This window comes from Lytechinus variegatus, chromosome 15 (genome assembly GCF_018143015.1).
Source record: "Lytechinus variegatus isolate NC3 chromosome 15, Lvar_3.0, whole genome shotgun sequence".
NCBI classification, from domain to species: domain Eukaryota; kingdom Metazoa; phylum Echinodermata; class Echinoidea; order Temnopleuroida; family Toxopneustidae; genus Lytechinus; species Lytechinus variegatus.
In genome coordinates this window covers 5,883,164-5,901,029 of record NC_054754.1, presented here as the reverse complement: position 1 = coordinate 5,901,029, position 17,866 = coordinate 5,883,164, and the positions used below count along the sequence as shown (strand labels likewise).

General features: G+C 38.3%; 1 protein-coding gene across 5 annotated transcripts in view; it reads left to right on the top strand.

Annotated features, from left to right (window-relative positions):
- Positions 1-17,866, top strand: part of LOC121429143 (neogenin-like) — a 114,862-nt gene that overhangs the window by 78,689 nt on the left and 18,307 nt on the right. For all 5 annotated transcript variants that reach the window (XM_041626070.1, XM_041626065.1, XM_041626068.1 and 2 more), the window contains 11 exons: positions 6,659-6,727; positions 8,096-8,219; positions 8,917-9,092; positions 9,599-9,733; positions 10,797-10,970; positions 11,732-11,802; positions 12,250-12,478; positions 12,985-13,055; positions 14,103-14,226; positions 15,073-15,186; positions 17,375-17,596. In XM_041626070.1, coding sequence (XP_041482004.1) covers positions 6,659-6,727; positions 8,096-8,219; positions 8,917-9,092; positions 9,599-9,733; positions 10,797-10,970; positions 11,732-11,802; positions 12,250-12,478; positions 12,985-13,055; positions 14,103-14,226; positions 15,073-15,186; positions 17,375-17,596 — 1,509 coding nt within the window. The remainder of the gene's footprint in view (positions 1-6,658; positions 6,728-8,095; positions 8,220-8,916; positions 9,093-9,598; positions 9,734-10,796; positions 10,971-11,731; positions 11,803-12,249; positions 12,479-12,984; positions 13,056-14,102; positions 14,227-15,072; positions 15,187-17,374; positions 17,597-17,866) is intronic.

Genomic DNA, 17,866 nt, shown 5'->3' with positions numbered 1-17,866 from the left:
AAAGTGAGGGAGACACACCTGACATCGAGGAGAAAAATTCGCGCCGTGCGATTAGGACTCCCTTTTTTTTTACATTTTTAAATGTTGGCAGGCCTGGAAGGTGGAGGATACTTTGGATGGACTGTTTATAGAAGCTGTTAGAAGAAAGAAAGAAATAATTAGGGGATTTAGCAAGAGAATATTTGCAATCAATCGTAAATTTCTGATGTAGATTTACAAGTGATGGATTTAATTTTTCCTGCAGGAAATCGGTTTACGATCCTTAGAAGTAGACAAGCAATCAGTTGCAAATTGGCAATGAATTGCAAGAGATACAATTGACTTGCAGACCCCGAATAGATTTGCAATTAATGATAAGGTTCCGTGCAAGGCCCCTTTAGAGAATACATACATGTAGGAGCAGTGTTGTGGAAGAGCACGATATGATATACATGTAAGTCAAGCAATATGGAACTTCAGGGAGATCTAAGAAGATGTTAGTTAGTAGCATGCTCTGCATGTAAATTTGTGATAATTTGTGATTACAATCAAATCCTTGCCAACCACACTCCTTATCAAAAGTTTCTGGAGCTGATCAAGTAATCTAATAGGTGCAAATCAATTTACAACACACCCAACCCTGGTGTGTGTAGTCCCACCATATCTGCTTTCGTGTAGGGGGAGTTGGTTGAGATACCGATCTGCGACACTCCGACGCCTGCAAAGGCAGAGGATCGATATCCAACGTTCTGTGCCATGTTTGACATAACTCTTTGTTATTGATCGCAGTTGATAGGAATCAATCACAAAGACGCTCTCGGCCAATCATGGTGCTTTAATTCACCAGCTTATGATATCAACCTGTAACTTACCAGTAATTACATCTATCATGGAACGGGGGCTTTGATGCTAGATCATTTGACAGGAAGCCATGGGAATGAGTACTCATGGCAATGTGAGGGAGAGTTATCACAACGTCTTGGTTTGTCGGAAGAGAGGATGAGTTCAGGGCCCTGTCTTTCAAAGAGTTGGGATTGATCCAATCAATCGCAACTATGGAAAGCCAACAAAGTTAAGATACAAAATGCATGTCTGTTTAAAAAAATTTGTCGATATGAATGCATATCCGTAAATTCATTGGTTTCTTGTCAATTTGGTGTGTTCTCGTTCGTTTGCAAAGGACATTTTGCAAATTTCCTGTAGACAAAAATTATGACCCTAATGGATTTCCACAGAGTTGTGATTGATTGGATTAATCGTAACTCTTTATAAGACGGGGCCTGGATCACATTGGTTTTAAGTGTTGTATTGCCAAGGTACTGAAAAAAAATGGATTTCAGTAGTGAGTCCAAGGTTTCAAAATAGAGAGGATCATGTATTCAAAGAGCAAACTCTTCCTGCAGGATTCCTGCAAAGTTTCTTTTCATGTTTAGTAGAACTATAGAGAAAATAAGGAGAAGGTTAAACAATCAACCTACAGGCCCATACATCTAAGACACCCCCCCACCAAAAAAAGATAAATGTACAGGTAGAGGTAGCTACATAAATAGTATACATGTGTAGGAAGGAAAGAGGGAGACAAATCTTGAGAAATGTTTAATGATCTAACCAGGGGCGCGTCTATGATCTAACGGAGGTTGGGTAGGAAAAACAGGTGATATGTGTAAAGGACATTTCAAAACCACATCAATACAATAACTAAGGGGACACCTCATGCGATGCGAATCGGTCAAGAGATATCTGTCTTCGGGAGTACCAAACACTGAAAGTTTTTGGCAAGAGACTAGAGTTGAAATCAAGTTCATGGAATTACTCATTCATGTAAACTTCCTACATGCTTATGACCAACTCAAATGTTGCAAGATCTATTCTGAGATAATGCAGGCTCGAATTTCCTCCATGCACAGCTTTCCTTCGAATATTTTATTTCAAATTTCCCCCTGCTTTAAAAACATGTTAATCATGGCAGGTTTATTTTTAGTTTTGTAGTTCGAGCAGGAGAAAGAAGTAGGCATTAATTTAAATTACTTATTTCTTTACTTTAATGCCACTTTGATGTGGTATTGAAGAGTTTGACGTGGTACTCAATAGTTTGATGGACTGTTTCTGGAATGCTTTCAAACTGGTTTCTTTTCTTAATTGGCTTGACTGTAACTTCTACACTTCGTAGAATGTTGACAAGAATTTTAACTTTACTTTGGCAATCAGGGAATGCCTTGATGGTGAAGTATTAGACAGTTCTTTTACTGACATTATCCTATTAACTTTCTCCATTAGCTGTTATGCGCACTGCGTTTCAAGGAATAAATTCCTGCCAGGTACCCATTTACCTCACCTAGGTTAAGTGCAGCACATTGTGGATCAATATCTTGCTGATGGAAATTACACCATGGTTGGGATTCGAACCCACGACCCTCTGTTTCAGAGTCCGGAGACTAATCCACTGGACCAAACGCTCCATGATAGGCTGATAGATTTTTAATTAGCGAAAAAGCTAGCGGATTAACATTTGATGTAAATTGTCAACTCTCTGATTAACAGTGATCTACACAGTTCACCGCAATTGGTTGCGCAAAGCTCCCACAATCTGTCTCATAATTCTTTTCCTTCAGCATGAAACCTGTCAGCAATGTGCCGCGCTAAACCCAAGAGAGGTAAATGGGTATCCAGTAGACTTTATTTCTTGAAGATGAAAACTAGAGTCATAATAAGGCAACTCGGCTGCATTAGGGGGTAATGATATGAATAAATGATACATTGTGCATTATAGTACATCATGTTTATCTACATGAAATAATAATAAGATTGATAAAAAGCTCCGTCCCTAGGATAGGGCGATAAATGGAGGCCCCATGTAGAGGAGAGTCACCACCTTTGCATGTTGCACTATTCGTATAAGAGTAGGAGGAGACCCTGGTGTAGTGGTCCACCTGCATTCCCTCCAATCAGTTATATCGGGAGGAGAGACCTGCGGGTCACAGTGATTCAGTCCGCCTTTCTCCTCCCAGGCACAGGTGACGCCAAAACAAATAATAAAAGTTAGCATTGCCTACCTACATGTAGAATTACTTTTTGAGACACACACAAGAAACATAGAAAAAATAAGAGAGTTTGGATGAGTGCCAAGAATTGATAAATGTGAGAAAAGATTTGGACCAGACTTCATTTTAGATGTGACAGAAGTTTCACCGTCATATTTCTCAAATTTAATAGCAAATTACATGTATGTACATACACCATTACCGATTGGTGTGTGGACATTCACCAATATCGATATTTCAATGTAAGCGGACAATATCATCATTATCGTTCATTGCCTTGAAATTGGTGATCCTTGCCAGAGACAAAAGGAGCACCATCATCAGATTTCTGCAGGGAGCGTAACACTAGATTTCCCTCTTGGTGGTGACTAACTTCTAAGAATAGGTGATGAATCTTGGCAGCTTTAGTGCTTTATACATGATACACCATTGACTGCCAGGTCAGTAACTTGCGAGTTCAGTTGTTTGTTTGTTTTTTGTATGTCAGAGTCAATGATCTCTCTGTGTGTACCTGCATTGTTTTGTGTTTGCTTTTTTTGTAGTATTTTAGGAAACATTGGAAATTCTATGAATTTATAGGAAGAGCCGAGTTTAGCCAACTTAGGAATATGTAATTTTTTTCTGGGAATGAAAATGTACATGTACCTGTCATTTGTACTTACACACTGTATGGCATGAAATGCAATAAGACATTTTCTTGTTTGTTTATGTGCTGAAGTCAATGTCTACAGTATCTCTGTATGCATAATTTCAGAAACTTAATTATGTACAATATTTCGTTAATTTATGAAAAGAGATGAGTTTGGACCAGGAAGTATTAAGAATGTCAGAAATAACTTCTTTATCCTGTATCTGTCTAGTTTAGTTTAGTTTATAGTTACATTTACCCCCAAAACAAATTCTTGCCAGTACTTCAAAGATCAGAAAGTGGCCCTTGCTGTGAAGTTGTGAAAGAGTAATCTCGACTTCAACGGTTTCTCCTTCAAGATTTTTCCTTCACTGGTTCAAAGATCATCTACAGAATGTAGTTCTTAGAGCTGTAATGAGAAATAATCAAAAGTTCAAACGGTTAACCTTTTGGGAAAATCCAGTCTTTACTCCGAAGATTAGGCAAAGTTTTTAGCAGTGAAACCACAAAGAAATCATTGAAAGTTCAAATGGATATCCCCTCAAGAAAATGAAGTCAGTCATCAGCGTGCCCTGAGCCATTAGGTGTAGTCCTGCGTTGAGGAGCTACACCAATACGACAAGGAAAATCCTGATTACGTCTTAATTTGTTTTCATCGATGGAGGTTTAATTACCCGTGGAGAGCGAGCCGAGGGTTTTCCTCATCCAGCCGGGAATCGGATCGCCATATCTCCGTCTCGCACGAGAAGTGAGATGAGCGTGGGATTGCGGCACTCGCGAACAAACTTTGACTAAACCAACAAACATGGGTTTGATGGCTGAGCTTGTGTTTCTGAGGTTTTGAATGATTTTTATTTTTGATAACCTTAGGTGACTCAAGAGGCGTTGGGATGTTGGCGAGCATGACTTGCGTCAGTTGGTCCACTCGAGTTCTTCCAGGACATTGCACTTTGTAATGCTGTCTAAATTGCCTTGAACTTTAAGAAATAGTTCTTACTTATCTTGAATTAGCACTGGCTTTAAACTGAACTGGAGACTGGAGTTCTACTAATGATAGAGAATCAACAGAAATTGAATTCTCTTTTGCTCCCCTCCCCTCCCTCTTCTCTTTCTGTGTCCATCATCCTTTTTTAACTTGTTTTGTTGCTCTCTCTTTCTCTTCCTCCAGCCCTGGGGTGTTGCAAGAAAATATCTGTGATCAATTGCAAATATTCTGTTGCAATGTTACATCTGATAGAACAACGTTAGCTGTAGCAAATCAAATTAAACTTCTTGTTTCAAGGAGCAAATTAGCAATCAATCACTAATTTGAAATTAAATGCAAGAGATATGATGATTTAGGGACCTACATATTGACTTGCAATGGATCGAAAGTTTCTTACAACACCCCATTAGAGTGAATATGAGTCTTTCTTCCATTTTTTACTTATCCCAATCAATATTCTGCTTTTTTCATAAGGTTCTTAATCCATTAAAACAACCTCCATTAAAAATAAAGCACCTTAGACTAGTTAGAGATATATTTTTACCCAAGGTATCTGATAATCAATCTTTTTTTTAACCACTAAGACCTTTTGAGGGAAATATGATAATTTGGATAACATGTTCTCCTCTTGTAGCTGCTGAGGCAATATTCTGCTAATTGACCTATCTCCTGTATTCCTAGTTAACACCATCAGAGCATGAGAGGGAAATTGGTGCTAAATTAAGAATAGTCTAAAATTTTGGCACACTTTGAGTTAATAGGAAATGTTGAAGTTAGCGTTGATTGCCTCTTTTTTAAATATTTTTCCCCTGCCTCTAATTTTCTTTTAACAACATTCTCTGCAATGTTTTCCCCTTTTTAGCAAGTAACCTTCATTTCTCTCTCCAACCTACTCTGGTCTTTCCTATTAGCTTTCTTTCTATCATCCTCTCTATGTTCAGAACATTTTTCCTTTTATTGTAAATCTAATATTATTAGAGTTTTTCTATACATACAAAGGTATCACTTCCTTTTTTCTTTCACCCCGCACACACATCTCTCTCTCTCTCTCTCTCTGTCTCTCTCTCTATCTATCTATCTATCTAATCTATCTAATCTATCCATCCATCCATCTATCTATCTATCTACATGTTCATGTACTGTATCTGTCTCTTTCTCTGCGAGTTTTTGTTTTTGTAAATTCATATATTTTTTTATTCTATCTAGATTTAAGACATCTTATCTTCATTTCTACACATTTTTCTTCTTGTATATCTGTAAAATGTGTTTTGACACCTGTATGTGAATAAAGCAGAAACATAATTTGCCTTGACTTGCAGGTTGCTAGAGAAAAATTAATGTTTCTTAAAAACATCAGCATCAAGGCTGTTCATTGACAGCTCCAGGGAAACTGTTAATTACCGGCAAAGTCTGTCGAATGTGGTATTAGAGGTTACATTTTACTTCCGACTTCTCCAACGACTCAGGATGGGGACAGTGTTTTCCTTGTGAATTAGATGCATAATTTAATTAAGCAGTTATTGAAACATTACTGGAACAGTCACATCGTCAAGACCACCTGCATACAAACAAGAAGATATTGCGTTATAACTAATGACAGACCTTTGATCGGTTTGGAGTCAGAATCGTTGGTGTGGCTGTTGCATTATGGGCTGTTCTGCAAAAGACCAAATGTGTTCAATCTTTGCCAGCAGGTAATTAGAATTTGGAAAGGCATAGATCTACATGACTTGTATTTCTCCTGCCAGAGTAATGTTTTTTAAAGCTGGCTGCTGCCTAAGTGTGATTTTTGCCGGTGAATCTTGGATGAATCAATAATGTGTAAATGTAAATAATTTCATGTGTTCTGTTCCTAGTAAATGATGTTTGGTATTTTTTATTAATTATAATACAGTGTATTTTGTTTTCTGTGATCTAGTTTTTAGATGCACTTTTGTTCAGTAAAGTTCAGTCATGTTGAAAGCAAGAACATTTTTGTCTGGAAATTTATAAATTTGTCATGTGTTTTCTTCATTTTATATACAGGCTGGTACAGCTGTGTGGCATCCAATAGTGTCGGCAATGGGAGAGAGACCTTCTACCTCACTATTGTGGGTAAGTCAATACATACGCATTAATATGTGGAATTTACAACAGAGAGATGTCATGGAAGTGTCCTATACAGGCAGTTGCGAAATCAGACGAGGTGGTTTCAGACCGCCTTGAAGTTGGTCAGTTCGAGGTATTTTCTGATCAGGAAATTTACCCCGACCCCGATGAGAAAATACCAGGTAATAGTGGCAATGTGAAAGCAAATGAGGAGTAATCTCCCTGAAAGAAAATACCCACTAAATAGTAGGTACTTGTCAAAATTACGAGAACTTTCGCGGGGATTTTTCCAAGGTTGCAGGTATTTTGGCAATGTGAAAGCAATTTACGGGAACTTTTAGCCCAGCGTGAAGTTGGGCGCGGGCGCCGTGGGTGGCTGCTGAGCTAATGGTTTTGAATCTCGCGCCTTGCCTGCTTATCAAACCATAATGCACATGCTCGTAACTTCAGGAATTTATCACGAAGGGTACATGTTTCGGGGAGGTGTGAAAGCCTAAAAATGTTCTAGTAATTTAACGGGAATTCTTATGATCGAGGCGGTTAGAAACCACCTTCTGACTGTATTATTAAGGTATTGGTTATTAAACTCCATTGTTATATCCACAAAGAGGATGTTAAGTCATCGGTCCCCTTTGTTGCACACAGACCTAGGACCCCCCTATAGGCCTACTTATGATATAATATGTACATGTAATATATACAAATAATCTGAACATATCTTAGAACATTAGCTTGATTTGCATACACTAACACAATAAGGAAAGAACCATCCTTATTCTGAGGGCTATCCCATACATAATTATGTGTGACTTGTTATTGCACTTAAATTCCTGGTTGGTCATGGTAACGCACCAATACATTAGTCTGATACTGCACTCCTGCTACTTGGAAATCATCAATGCGTTTCCGCATTAAGTACCACATGTATCTATTGTTGTTCGATGTAAGTTAAGGCACACTGATCTCTTCAGGAAATATCACTTTGAAGAACTTGGAAAATCACAGTCATTGTTCAGACCTTTCAAAAAAATTTGATTGAAGCTTTTCAATAGCACTATTTACGCTAGTATAATATGAGTATTCGGCACTGAACATGCTCCAACAGGTTTTACTGTGTGTAACATTATTTCATGTGCACCAAATCAGGAGAAAAAATGTATTATTTTTCCAAGGGTTACTTTTTGGCAGCTCACTTGCCCAATTGTGCTACATTGTATTACAGTTTACATTAGACCCTATGTGAATTTCAGGGGCTCTTTATTTCGTTTTTTACTTTCCGAGGGTTCTCGAGGGCATGGCGGGGCGAATTTGCCTAAGGCCCCTGCTTAAATTTTGAGTGGTTACCTAACAATAATATACCAACCTCTCCACTAGATGTTCCCGGTCAGCCTACACTCTTGGAAGCATACCCCCTCTCTGCCACCTCAGTGCACCTTGCATGGATTGCTGGGGGAGATGTTGTCGACACAGCCTACTACCAGGTCCAATACAGACTCAGGTATGCTGAATCAACTCACTGGTAGTGGTGTACAGTGTGGCCAGCCACTCCAAAATCAACAATTAGTCACCAGGGAAGGTTCTCTGTAAAAAGCCAAAATATTAATTTGGTCTTCAAAAAGCAAAAATTTAAAAAAATCATCCCATAAGTTGTAAAGTAGAATAGATGCCATGATACAGGAGTTTCTTTGACACAAGTTTTTGCGGGACTGCTTGCATACATGTATTTCACTGAGGTCTCACAGCATGCATATTTCATGCTTGAGTGAACTACAAACTCCAAATGTTGTTTTTTCCTTATTTTTTTAAGCTCTCGCTTTGTTTTTTCTGCATTTCAATCAAGGGCTTGTGTGGGTTATCGTGGATTAATTTTGGCTAGCTATATATTCAAGTTCATTAGAACTCTCAAAATATATTTGGATGAATTATTGTTGGTTTGGGGTGGCTGATCACATGGACCTGTATTCTGAAGTCAGGTTTAACTTTATAGACCATGGTCTAACTCTGTGTTGAAATTATGGAAAGCCAAAAATATCGAAATATTCCTTACAATGTATGTTTCTTATGTTTACTGTGCCCTTTCCTAACTCGTGAATGGTATAGAGATCTATCTTATCTATCCCTTAGAAATATTGAAATTTAAGGCCCGCTATTGTAGACTCAACACAGATGTTTTATCCCTCCTCCTCCTCACGCAGTACCTCGCAAACTTGGTTGACCTATGTGGATAATTTGGAAGCAATGGCTGGTAACCAAACCTACATGCTTCACAGCTTGGAGGAGAACCAGGAGTATCAAGTGAGGGTTGTTGCAAAGAATGCCGTTGGACAGACTCCGAGCACGATGGTGGTAGTGATGACACCATCAGTAACAGGTACTAGAAATTCTTTTCTTTGTATTTAACCTATCTTTACCCAAGGTAGCCACTTCAGTCATGAAACTGCTAACGCTCTGCATAACATAATTATCATTACCCTTCTCCAATCTAAACGCTGAGCGCCTAACAAGAAGGCAAAAGGTCCCGTTTTTGTAAGTCTTTGGTATGACTCGGCAGGGGATTGAACCTACAACCTTCCGTTCATGAGGCGCCATTCCCGTGCACTCGCTGAAATTACGTCTTGATAAATCAGGTATCTAGTTTATTGCAAATGATTAGACTTTTAACCAAGAAAGCAGATCAATTAGTACAGTACCTCAGCTACAACGCCATTTTGCCAATATGACTTGAAGTTTTGTCATCATAATTATTGTATGCCTTGTACTTTTATTTTCCTTAATCTCCTTTTTATCTCCTTCCTTTCTTCATTTTTTCCTTTCTCCTTTTTCCTCTCTCCTTCTCTTTTCACTCGCTTTTTTTTCTCTCTTTTTGTAATCCCTCAGGTCCATCTGCACCCAGGAACGTCCGTGTCACGTCATATAACGGAACATCGATCAGTCTCGTATGGGAGGTCCCTGCCGATCGGAATGGACCCATTGAAATCTACATGGTGGAGTACCATATCACTGGTACAATGGGTCAGTATTCAACGTATTCCTACGGCTTTTCAGCCTTTTTGTACCACAGATAGGACGTTATGGAGTCTCTGAACGATGCTACAATACTTTGACTTGTAATTGGTTCAAAGTTTTGCCTTAATTTTTATTATTTTAAAAAAGGGATTTTTGTCTTGCCTTGCATGGAAATAATTATAGCTTCATAGTATTAACAGCATTCTTAGTGTTATCTCATTTTCTAAGGATAAAGTAGGCCTATACCTTTAATGCATATGCTAACTGTCAGAACCACAATTCACCCCCTAAACTGCTGACAGCCTCAGAAGTCATATAGCAATGTTTTGACATGCAGTCTCTTCATGACTGCAATATGCAGGCGAGACCACGCATGGCGTTTGCCTTGTTTTTATATCATGCTTCTGCCTATATCGAAATTCGATTCCGCAGTCTTGCCATTGTAAGCGCAAGAATTATCCCATTGCGCCACACCGACGAGTTGCTCGAGTCGCTGCCAATTACTTTGTAGCTTTATGATTTGCGATAATGAATGTAATCTGTGATTAAATAAACCCTATTCTGACACCTGGAAGAAAATGTAGAAAAACAATTTAGCTGCCTGGAAGTCGTCACAACATAAATCTTACAATTAATTGTTAGGATTGTCTTTCGATTTGATTATACACAATAATCGATGCGATCAAACATAGTAAAATCAACCGCATGATGAATTTGTAAGCATGATATTATGGTTCTTTTTTATGTTGCGTGTGAGCTCCATTTGGGTCATCTGTCCTGCATTTAATTTCAAAAAGAGACAAAAAACAGTCTCTAAATGCTCTACTTAAAGGTAGGATTTCTTATGAGTATCTGCACAAATGTAACTATTCACGAAGTATGACAATAAATGAGAATTCTCGCACTTTCAGTACATTGTGGAAATTTTAGCGAATAAGTACAGAGTTATTTACATGCATGTGTAGTGGAACGCGCAATTATTAATCCGGCATGAAGATTTTCAACCAATAAAAACCTGAACAATTTTTAAGGAATGAATTTGGTTTCCATTTTCTTTTTTTTTCTTCAGATTTCATGATCAAGGAGATTCCAGGTGGTGGTCAAGCTACCATTACGGCCATGGTAAGTGACCTTCGACCCTTGACCAGCTACCAGCTAAGGGTCAGTGGAGCCACGCTACACAAGGGGCTAAGACAGCCAGGGAATTACAGTGATTACCTGGAGCAGACCACTGGCACAGCAGGTAGGAGAAATGGTTTTTCATTTAGTATGGTTAAAGAAAAATCATATCAGTTGTAATTCATATTATGTCTTATTTTATCATTTGAATCATTTCATTTGGATATGAAAGAAAAACTAACCAGTGAAACCTATTTATAATGACCACCCATCCAAGAACAAGAGAAAACATGGCCTTTCTTTATGACAAGACTACAAAGCCACAAAATGTAGCCTTTAAAGACAGGTTCTTATTCACACAATCTGCACCCATGGGAATCATTTTTAGTGGTTGCTACAGTGGCGTCCTGGGGCCCGTTTCATAAAGGCTTGCAACTGTTGTCACTTTGCCATCATGGCAACTACCATGGTAACTTTAATTGTGATTGGCTGCAGAGCCAAGTTACCATGATAGTTGCCATAATGGCAAAGTTACAACAGTTGCAAGTCCTTTATGAAACGGGCCCCTGGTCTAGTGGTCATGACTCTGGTCTTTCAATCTGAGGGACAAGGATTCGATTCCCAGCCATGGCATATTTTTCCTTCATCAAGAAATTTACCCACATTGTGCTGCATTCAACCCAGGAGAGGTGAATGGATACCCGATATGCAGAAATTCCTTGAATGCCTGAGCGCCTGTAGGCAGCACGGCTAAGGCCAGGATAATAATAACAACATTATTGTATGCACAATTAAGTTTGCGCATATATGAATTGTGCAAATATAATATGTACAATCATTATTTTTATAATTATTCTATTTCTCTTTTTTTCTCTTGTTTAACAGCACCGGATGGAGCTCCTTCAAATTTGACTTTAGAGGTTTCATCCTCAACCTCAATCACAGCATCATGGGAGGTAAGTACCAGTCAATATAATAAAATATAAACCCGTTCCATTCTTGGATTTAAAGGATTGTATACACTAGTATTAAATAGATGGAGATAAAGTATTATAAAAATGACAAGGCTTATAGTTTACAATTTTGTTAGTCCTGAATAAGTCTGTTTTGATAGTTTTATGAAGAGAAGTAGGTGAGAAATGAAAATGGGAAAGAGGATATTTAAAGGCGAACAAGAGATATATGAAATTAGAGTTTTCTTTTCTTGAGATAAGATGCGGTCCTTTAAACGACCGCAAACTAGAAGAGGCAAATTTGAACAGAAGGGTAGATGAGATGTGGAGTCTTGCCATTCTGAGCAGCTTGAATTTTTGCACTATCGATGAAAAGAGATCATTTAAGTAATCTTGACCATTTAAAAATAGTATTTTACTGATTCTATCAACTTTCTCATCAATTTTTAGCCAATTCCCGCTTTAAACCAGAACGGAGCCATCACAGGCTACATGGTCCTGTACCGCCTGTCTGAAAGTTTGGAAGACTTCGTTATGAGTGAGGCCATTGGTGCTGCGACCTCTTACCTATTGACTGGTCTATCACCCTGGACAACATATGAGGTCAAAGTTCAAGGGGTCAACGGAGACGGTGTAGGTCCTTCCAGCGACAGTGTGGTGGCTAAGACCTTAGCCGATGGTGAGTTGCGGATCAGGTTTTGCTTTTCAGTCGTTGCGTATACCATCCCACCGCTGCCACCAGAAATGTTTCACAAAGTGCCTTTCAGGGATTTTCACTGACAAATTGCTATCAGCCAATCAGATGCAAGGATTTCAGTGGCTTGTAACAGTTTCCAATGAAAGTCACTGGTAAATTGTTCCGTGACATGCTCCCATAATTATGAAAGGTGTCTTTCCTGCAAAGGAATGCTCAATGAGCAAACAGGTTTGTTATGGTATCTATGATGTGTTGTGCTTTATTCAACTAGGGCATATACATGTATATATATTTGGCTGTCACTAACATGTAATTGTATTGTAACATCACTCAACTAAATGGGGACCTCACCTTCATAAAATCTGAATGTTTATTGCATTTCTGTTTGATGCTAAAAACATTGGAGATTAAAATTAAGTTATCTTCAGTTTTTTGCTTCCTTTTGGATTAACATGTCATTTGTCGTTCATTTTTTTCTTATTTTTCAGCCCCAACTGATGTCCCACAGAATGTATCATTATCAACAGTCAATAAAACATCAATCAGTGTCACATGGGAGGTAAGTAAAACAAATTACCTAATGTCTTGATTAATTGCTACATTTGTTTTATATTTTAAGATTTTTATTTAGTTTGAAAAGGCATATCCTTGGCTTTAAAATGATGTATAATTTGTCAAAATTGATCAACATTAACCCACTCAAGTACTGGATTGAATGCAGAAGAAATTCAGCAAGAGCTTCAGAAAATAAGGAGAAACAACAATTGAGGTCCGGGTTTTTTCAAGCGTGAGATGTGCACACTGCAATTTCAATGAAACATCCAAGCAGTCCACAAAAACTTGTGTAAAAGAAAATCTTGTGAGTTGCTTTCAAACGTGAGATGTGCACACTGTGCAATTTCAATGAAACATCCAAGCAGTCCACAACAACTTGTTTCAAAGAAAATCTTGTGTCTTACTTTCTAATCAATGTTCCAACTTAAAATTTGTACAGTTATGAAGAAGAAGAAATACTCCTTGTGATAAGTTAATTTTTAGATTTTGGCTTTTTGAAGACCAACTTACTATTTTGGCTAATACAGAGAGCCTTATTGGGGCGATTCCATACGTGTCGTACGGGACATTTTGACAACAATATCTAGTCTCTTAACTGATTCTTGAGCAATAACAATTTATTTTTTTGTCAATAATAAAGTTATAGTGGGTAGTCATGTGAAAAACTTATTACCAACCAAAAATGTTTGATTATGGGTGAATTAGAGGTGAAAATGTTGTGTGTCTTACGGGACTCCGAAATGTCCCATACGACACGCAACATTTTCACCTCTAATTCACCCATGGACAACATATTTTTGTTGGTTGTCATTTGATTACATGACTACCCGGTAGTACGTGATTATTACCACAAAATACATTGAAGTTCCTCGTCTGTTTGCACAGTATGTTGAAGAATGTTGTGAAAATGTCTGATTTTTCTAGCATGGAATCGCCCATTGGTGGTTTGGGGGTGACTAGTCACATATGTGTACTACACCACGTATGATTGGACCAAATGGCAATTTCACCTCGTTATTAGATTATGTTTTCTTGGTATCCCATGATGTAGCCTGTCCCAGAATCCGGTAGAAACGGTCTCATCGATGGCTACACTGTATTCTATAGAGCAGCCGGTGTTTCTGGATTCAGCGAAAGCCACCTAGCTCCAACAGAGACATCGCTTATTATCACGGGTAAGAAATCCAATAGAACAAGAATAAAATGGAAATAATGAAAAGGAATAGATAAGATTGAGTACATATACAGAGATGCCAACTGTTCTTTCTTTTTTTTTTTGGCAGTAGACCTCGGGTCTGTTGCATAAAGCTTTTTACCTGACAAAACTCTGGTAAAAACTGAAAACTAAGGTTAGTCTGATTTCTGCCATTGACTTTAACACAGGGCAAAAACTCTGTTAAAAACAACCCGAGTTTTCTCAGGTAAAAAGTTTCATGCAATGGGCCCCTTGGGAGCGTTCATGAAAGGACTTACCAGATGTTTTATCTGACAGTTACCATAGTAATAGTGCTTCTCGGCCAATCAAAATCAGGAAAACTTGCCATATAAACATGTTGATGAAACGCTCCCCTGTAGACTTATCACATTATGATACAGGCTTTCATTGGATAAGGCTTTTATAATTATATACCACTCTGCTGAGGAGTCCTAGGTTTTGGGGACTGATCCATGAAAATTGTCAGCACTAACAAGTTGTCTTTCTCCGACAGTTACCATAGTAACAGTCAGAGGCCAGTGCTTCTCAGCCAAATTGTCAGCACTGACAAATTAGTCAGCGCTGACAACTTTCATGAAACACCCCCCCCCCCCAGGTCTTAGCCTTCAACATGGTGAATAGAATGAAGTGGAATGTCGATATTTGTAAACTGATGTGTGCTTTTATTCATCCAGGAAGAAATACAAATTACGAAGAGAAAATTAATCTGTTCATCTGGAAAACAAATTTGTGAATAACTATAATTCTTTTACAAATTGATTGTATCATTCTTCTATTTGGTCCCACTTACCTATTTCCATGTCAGATCTGGACGTTGCCCAGGAATACCAGGTGCAGGTCCTGGCCTTCAACTTGGTGAATGGAGTGATGAAGATCGGGCCTAGGTCTGCCATTCAATCTATACCAACGGCTGATGGGCGTAAGTAGTCATTAAAAGAGACTAAGAAGAGCTACATTATTCATACTCTCCAAGGGTTATGTGGAGTTTTTAAGTACTGATATGTTTTAAAATATATTCCTCGATAATTTCTATTTTTGAGGAATTTCAAATGAGTTATAAGGATCTGATGGTTCACTGTGTGGGGAGGCGCGATAGCTCAGTCGGTAGAGCGGGGGTTTTGGATACCGGTGACCAAGCCTTGAAATAAGCACCTGTGAGCCGGGGGCAATTTTTTTTTTAAATTGCCCCCGGCTCACAGGCTTTTTACAGGAACCGGGGGCAATTTTAAAAAATATATATATAACGGTGAACCACACCGCAAATTTGTTTATAGTAAGCGCAGCTCCTGCAATTTTTTAATTAGTAAATGAATAGCATATGCTAAGTATTAGGCTTATTCAAACATTTAAGAAATCAGATTTAAATGTTTAAGTGTTTTGACACCCTCACTCCACATCCCCTGTACAACCACACACACATGGGCTTATTTATTTTTCATCTTTAATGAACCCCCCAAAAAAAAAATTCTAAATAAATGAATAAAATAAAAATAAAGAGAGAGAGATAGAGAAAGAGAGAATTCAGATCAAATAATAAATTTAGAAAAAAAAAATAATTTTTAAGTTTTTTTTTATGGTTTGAATCATGGGAGTGGGTGAGTGTTTGTGTGTGATTGTGGCTGTGAGGTGCACTTGGATTGCATATAAATTATGTTAAAGAAATTAAGAAACAAAATCAATAAATAACACAGTCTATTCAAATTCCAGCACATAGCCACAGGCTATGTACATGTATTGTAGGTTCACGTACCTTAAGTTTTTCACAAGTTATTTGAAAACGCAGATCTCCACAGAAAATGCCTTTCATTCTGGGAGAGTCTGAATTCGGTGAAAATGTATTCATTAATAACTTAAATATTCATCACAATGAAGAAATCATAAAGTTTTTTGACAGTTTTCAAAAATTAACATGAAATCTAAACTCTATCTCAAACGGAAAATCACCATCACTTAGGCCATTACTGATAGAATTCTCACCCAGAGCTCTGGCAGACATGAGCTCAAAACTGGCTTGCTAACACCACACTCAAGTGCACGCGGCATCCTCCTATTTTTTTTTTAGATGGAGCCTTGTTAGATTATTTATTGTCTGATATTTACCCCTCTCCAGGAAAGAAATTAAAAAGCTACAATTCACAACTATAAGCTAAGTTATTTTGGATTATTAAGGCTCCGTTTTGACAAGCAAGGTCGGCGACTGTGAAGATAAAAGACTTGCACATCGTATGTGCTGTGAACAGGGATTTATCTCCTGTGCAATTCGAATTACTATATCACAGAATTGTGATATCCCGACTAGAAATGTGTGCATTAGAAATTGCACATGGTGAAGTATGGAAAAACCGCTACCGGAAGAACGCGTGCACATGTATTACAGGAAAAAAAAGACGGACGTAGCTCACTTTTTATGGTACAGAAAAAAAGACGCACTTGGCAATTTTAAACTGTGTTTATCGTAAATTGAAAGTCATTTGATTTGGCTTTACAGATATTTAAATTACATGTATGATATGGCTTCACTGCTCACTCACGGCTGGCGCAATTACCTAGAAAATATTTGCGCCCGGTCGTCAAAATTTTGATGATTTTGGGGCTTCATGGGCGCAAATGATGGCGTTATGAGCGCGAATTTGCTCTCAGCGCCCACTTATTTCAAGGCTTGCCGGTGACCCGGGTTCGATTCCCAGTTGGTGCGCTATTGCCCTTTTTGTAAGGCACTAGTCCTCATTACCAGGTTCCTTGGAGAGGACCTTAAGTCGTCGGTCCTCTGGTTGGTTGCTTGCTTACGAGCATTCATGCTTTCTTAGCAATCGGGCAAAAACTCACCATTGCCATTACTTTGAAGTAGTTGGCCATATGAGTAAGGGGGTACCTGTACATAATATGAATCGGTTGATTCAGATATTCATTGTACTTGCATCTGCTTAGATGGATTTGTAGGTTGCTTTTTACAAAGTACAAAATATTTCAAAGTGTTTAGGCGGGTTGACTAATAAAAAAAAAAAATCTGTTCACAGTGAAGCAACAGGAGAAAAGTGTGCGCCTCCATCAAACCTATGATTTAAGAGGTGGGTTTTAATTTGGCCTCTGCTTATTTTTCCTTACAGTTCCTGGACCTGTTGTTGGTCTAACGGCATACCCACATGAGACTTCCATTAGACTGAGATGGAACCCTCCTGTCATCACGAACGGCCTGATCCAGGGCTATGCCATCAAGTATGTGTCTATGCAACGAAACAACCCTACAACAACAACAGCAACAACACAGGCCACTCCCACTGAAACAACAAGCCCCTCCCCCTTCACTACACCATATGAAGAGGCAACAGGTAAATGCAATTCAGTTATGTAGTGTTTTGCTGTGTTTTCTATTTTTTTTTTTTTACTGAAACATTTGAAGGGGATGTCTCTATCCATGAGCAAAATGTGTGTAATTTAAATCGTACTGTTTTTGGAATGAGCTGCAGACAATTCCTGCAACTTGAATGAATTTACTTTTAACAATCTTGTAACTCTCCAGTCCCTATTTTGAATTGATGATTTCGTACTTCTATTAACTTACGCGTCATATGGCATTTTGTGCAACTCCTTTTTCTTTT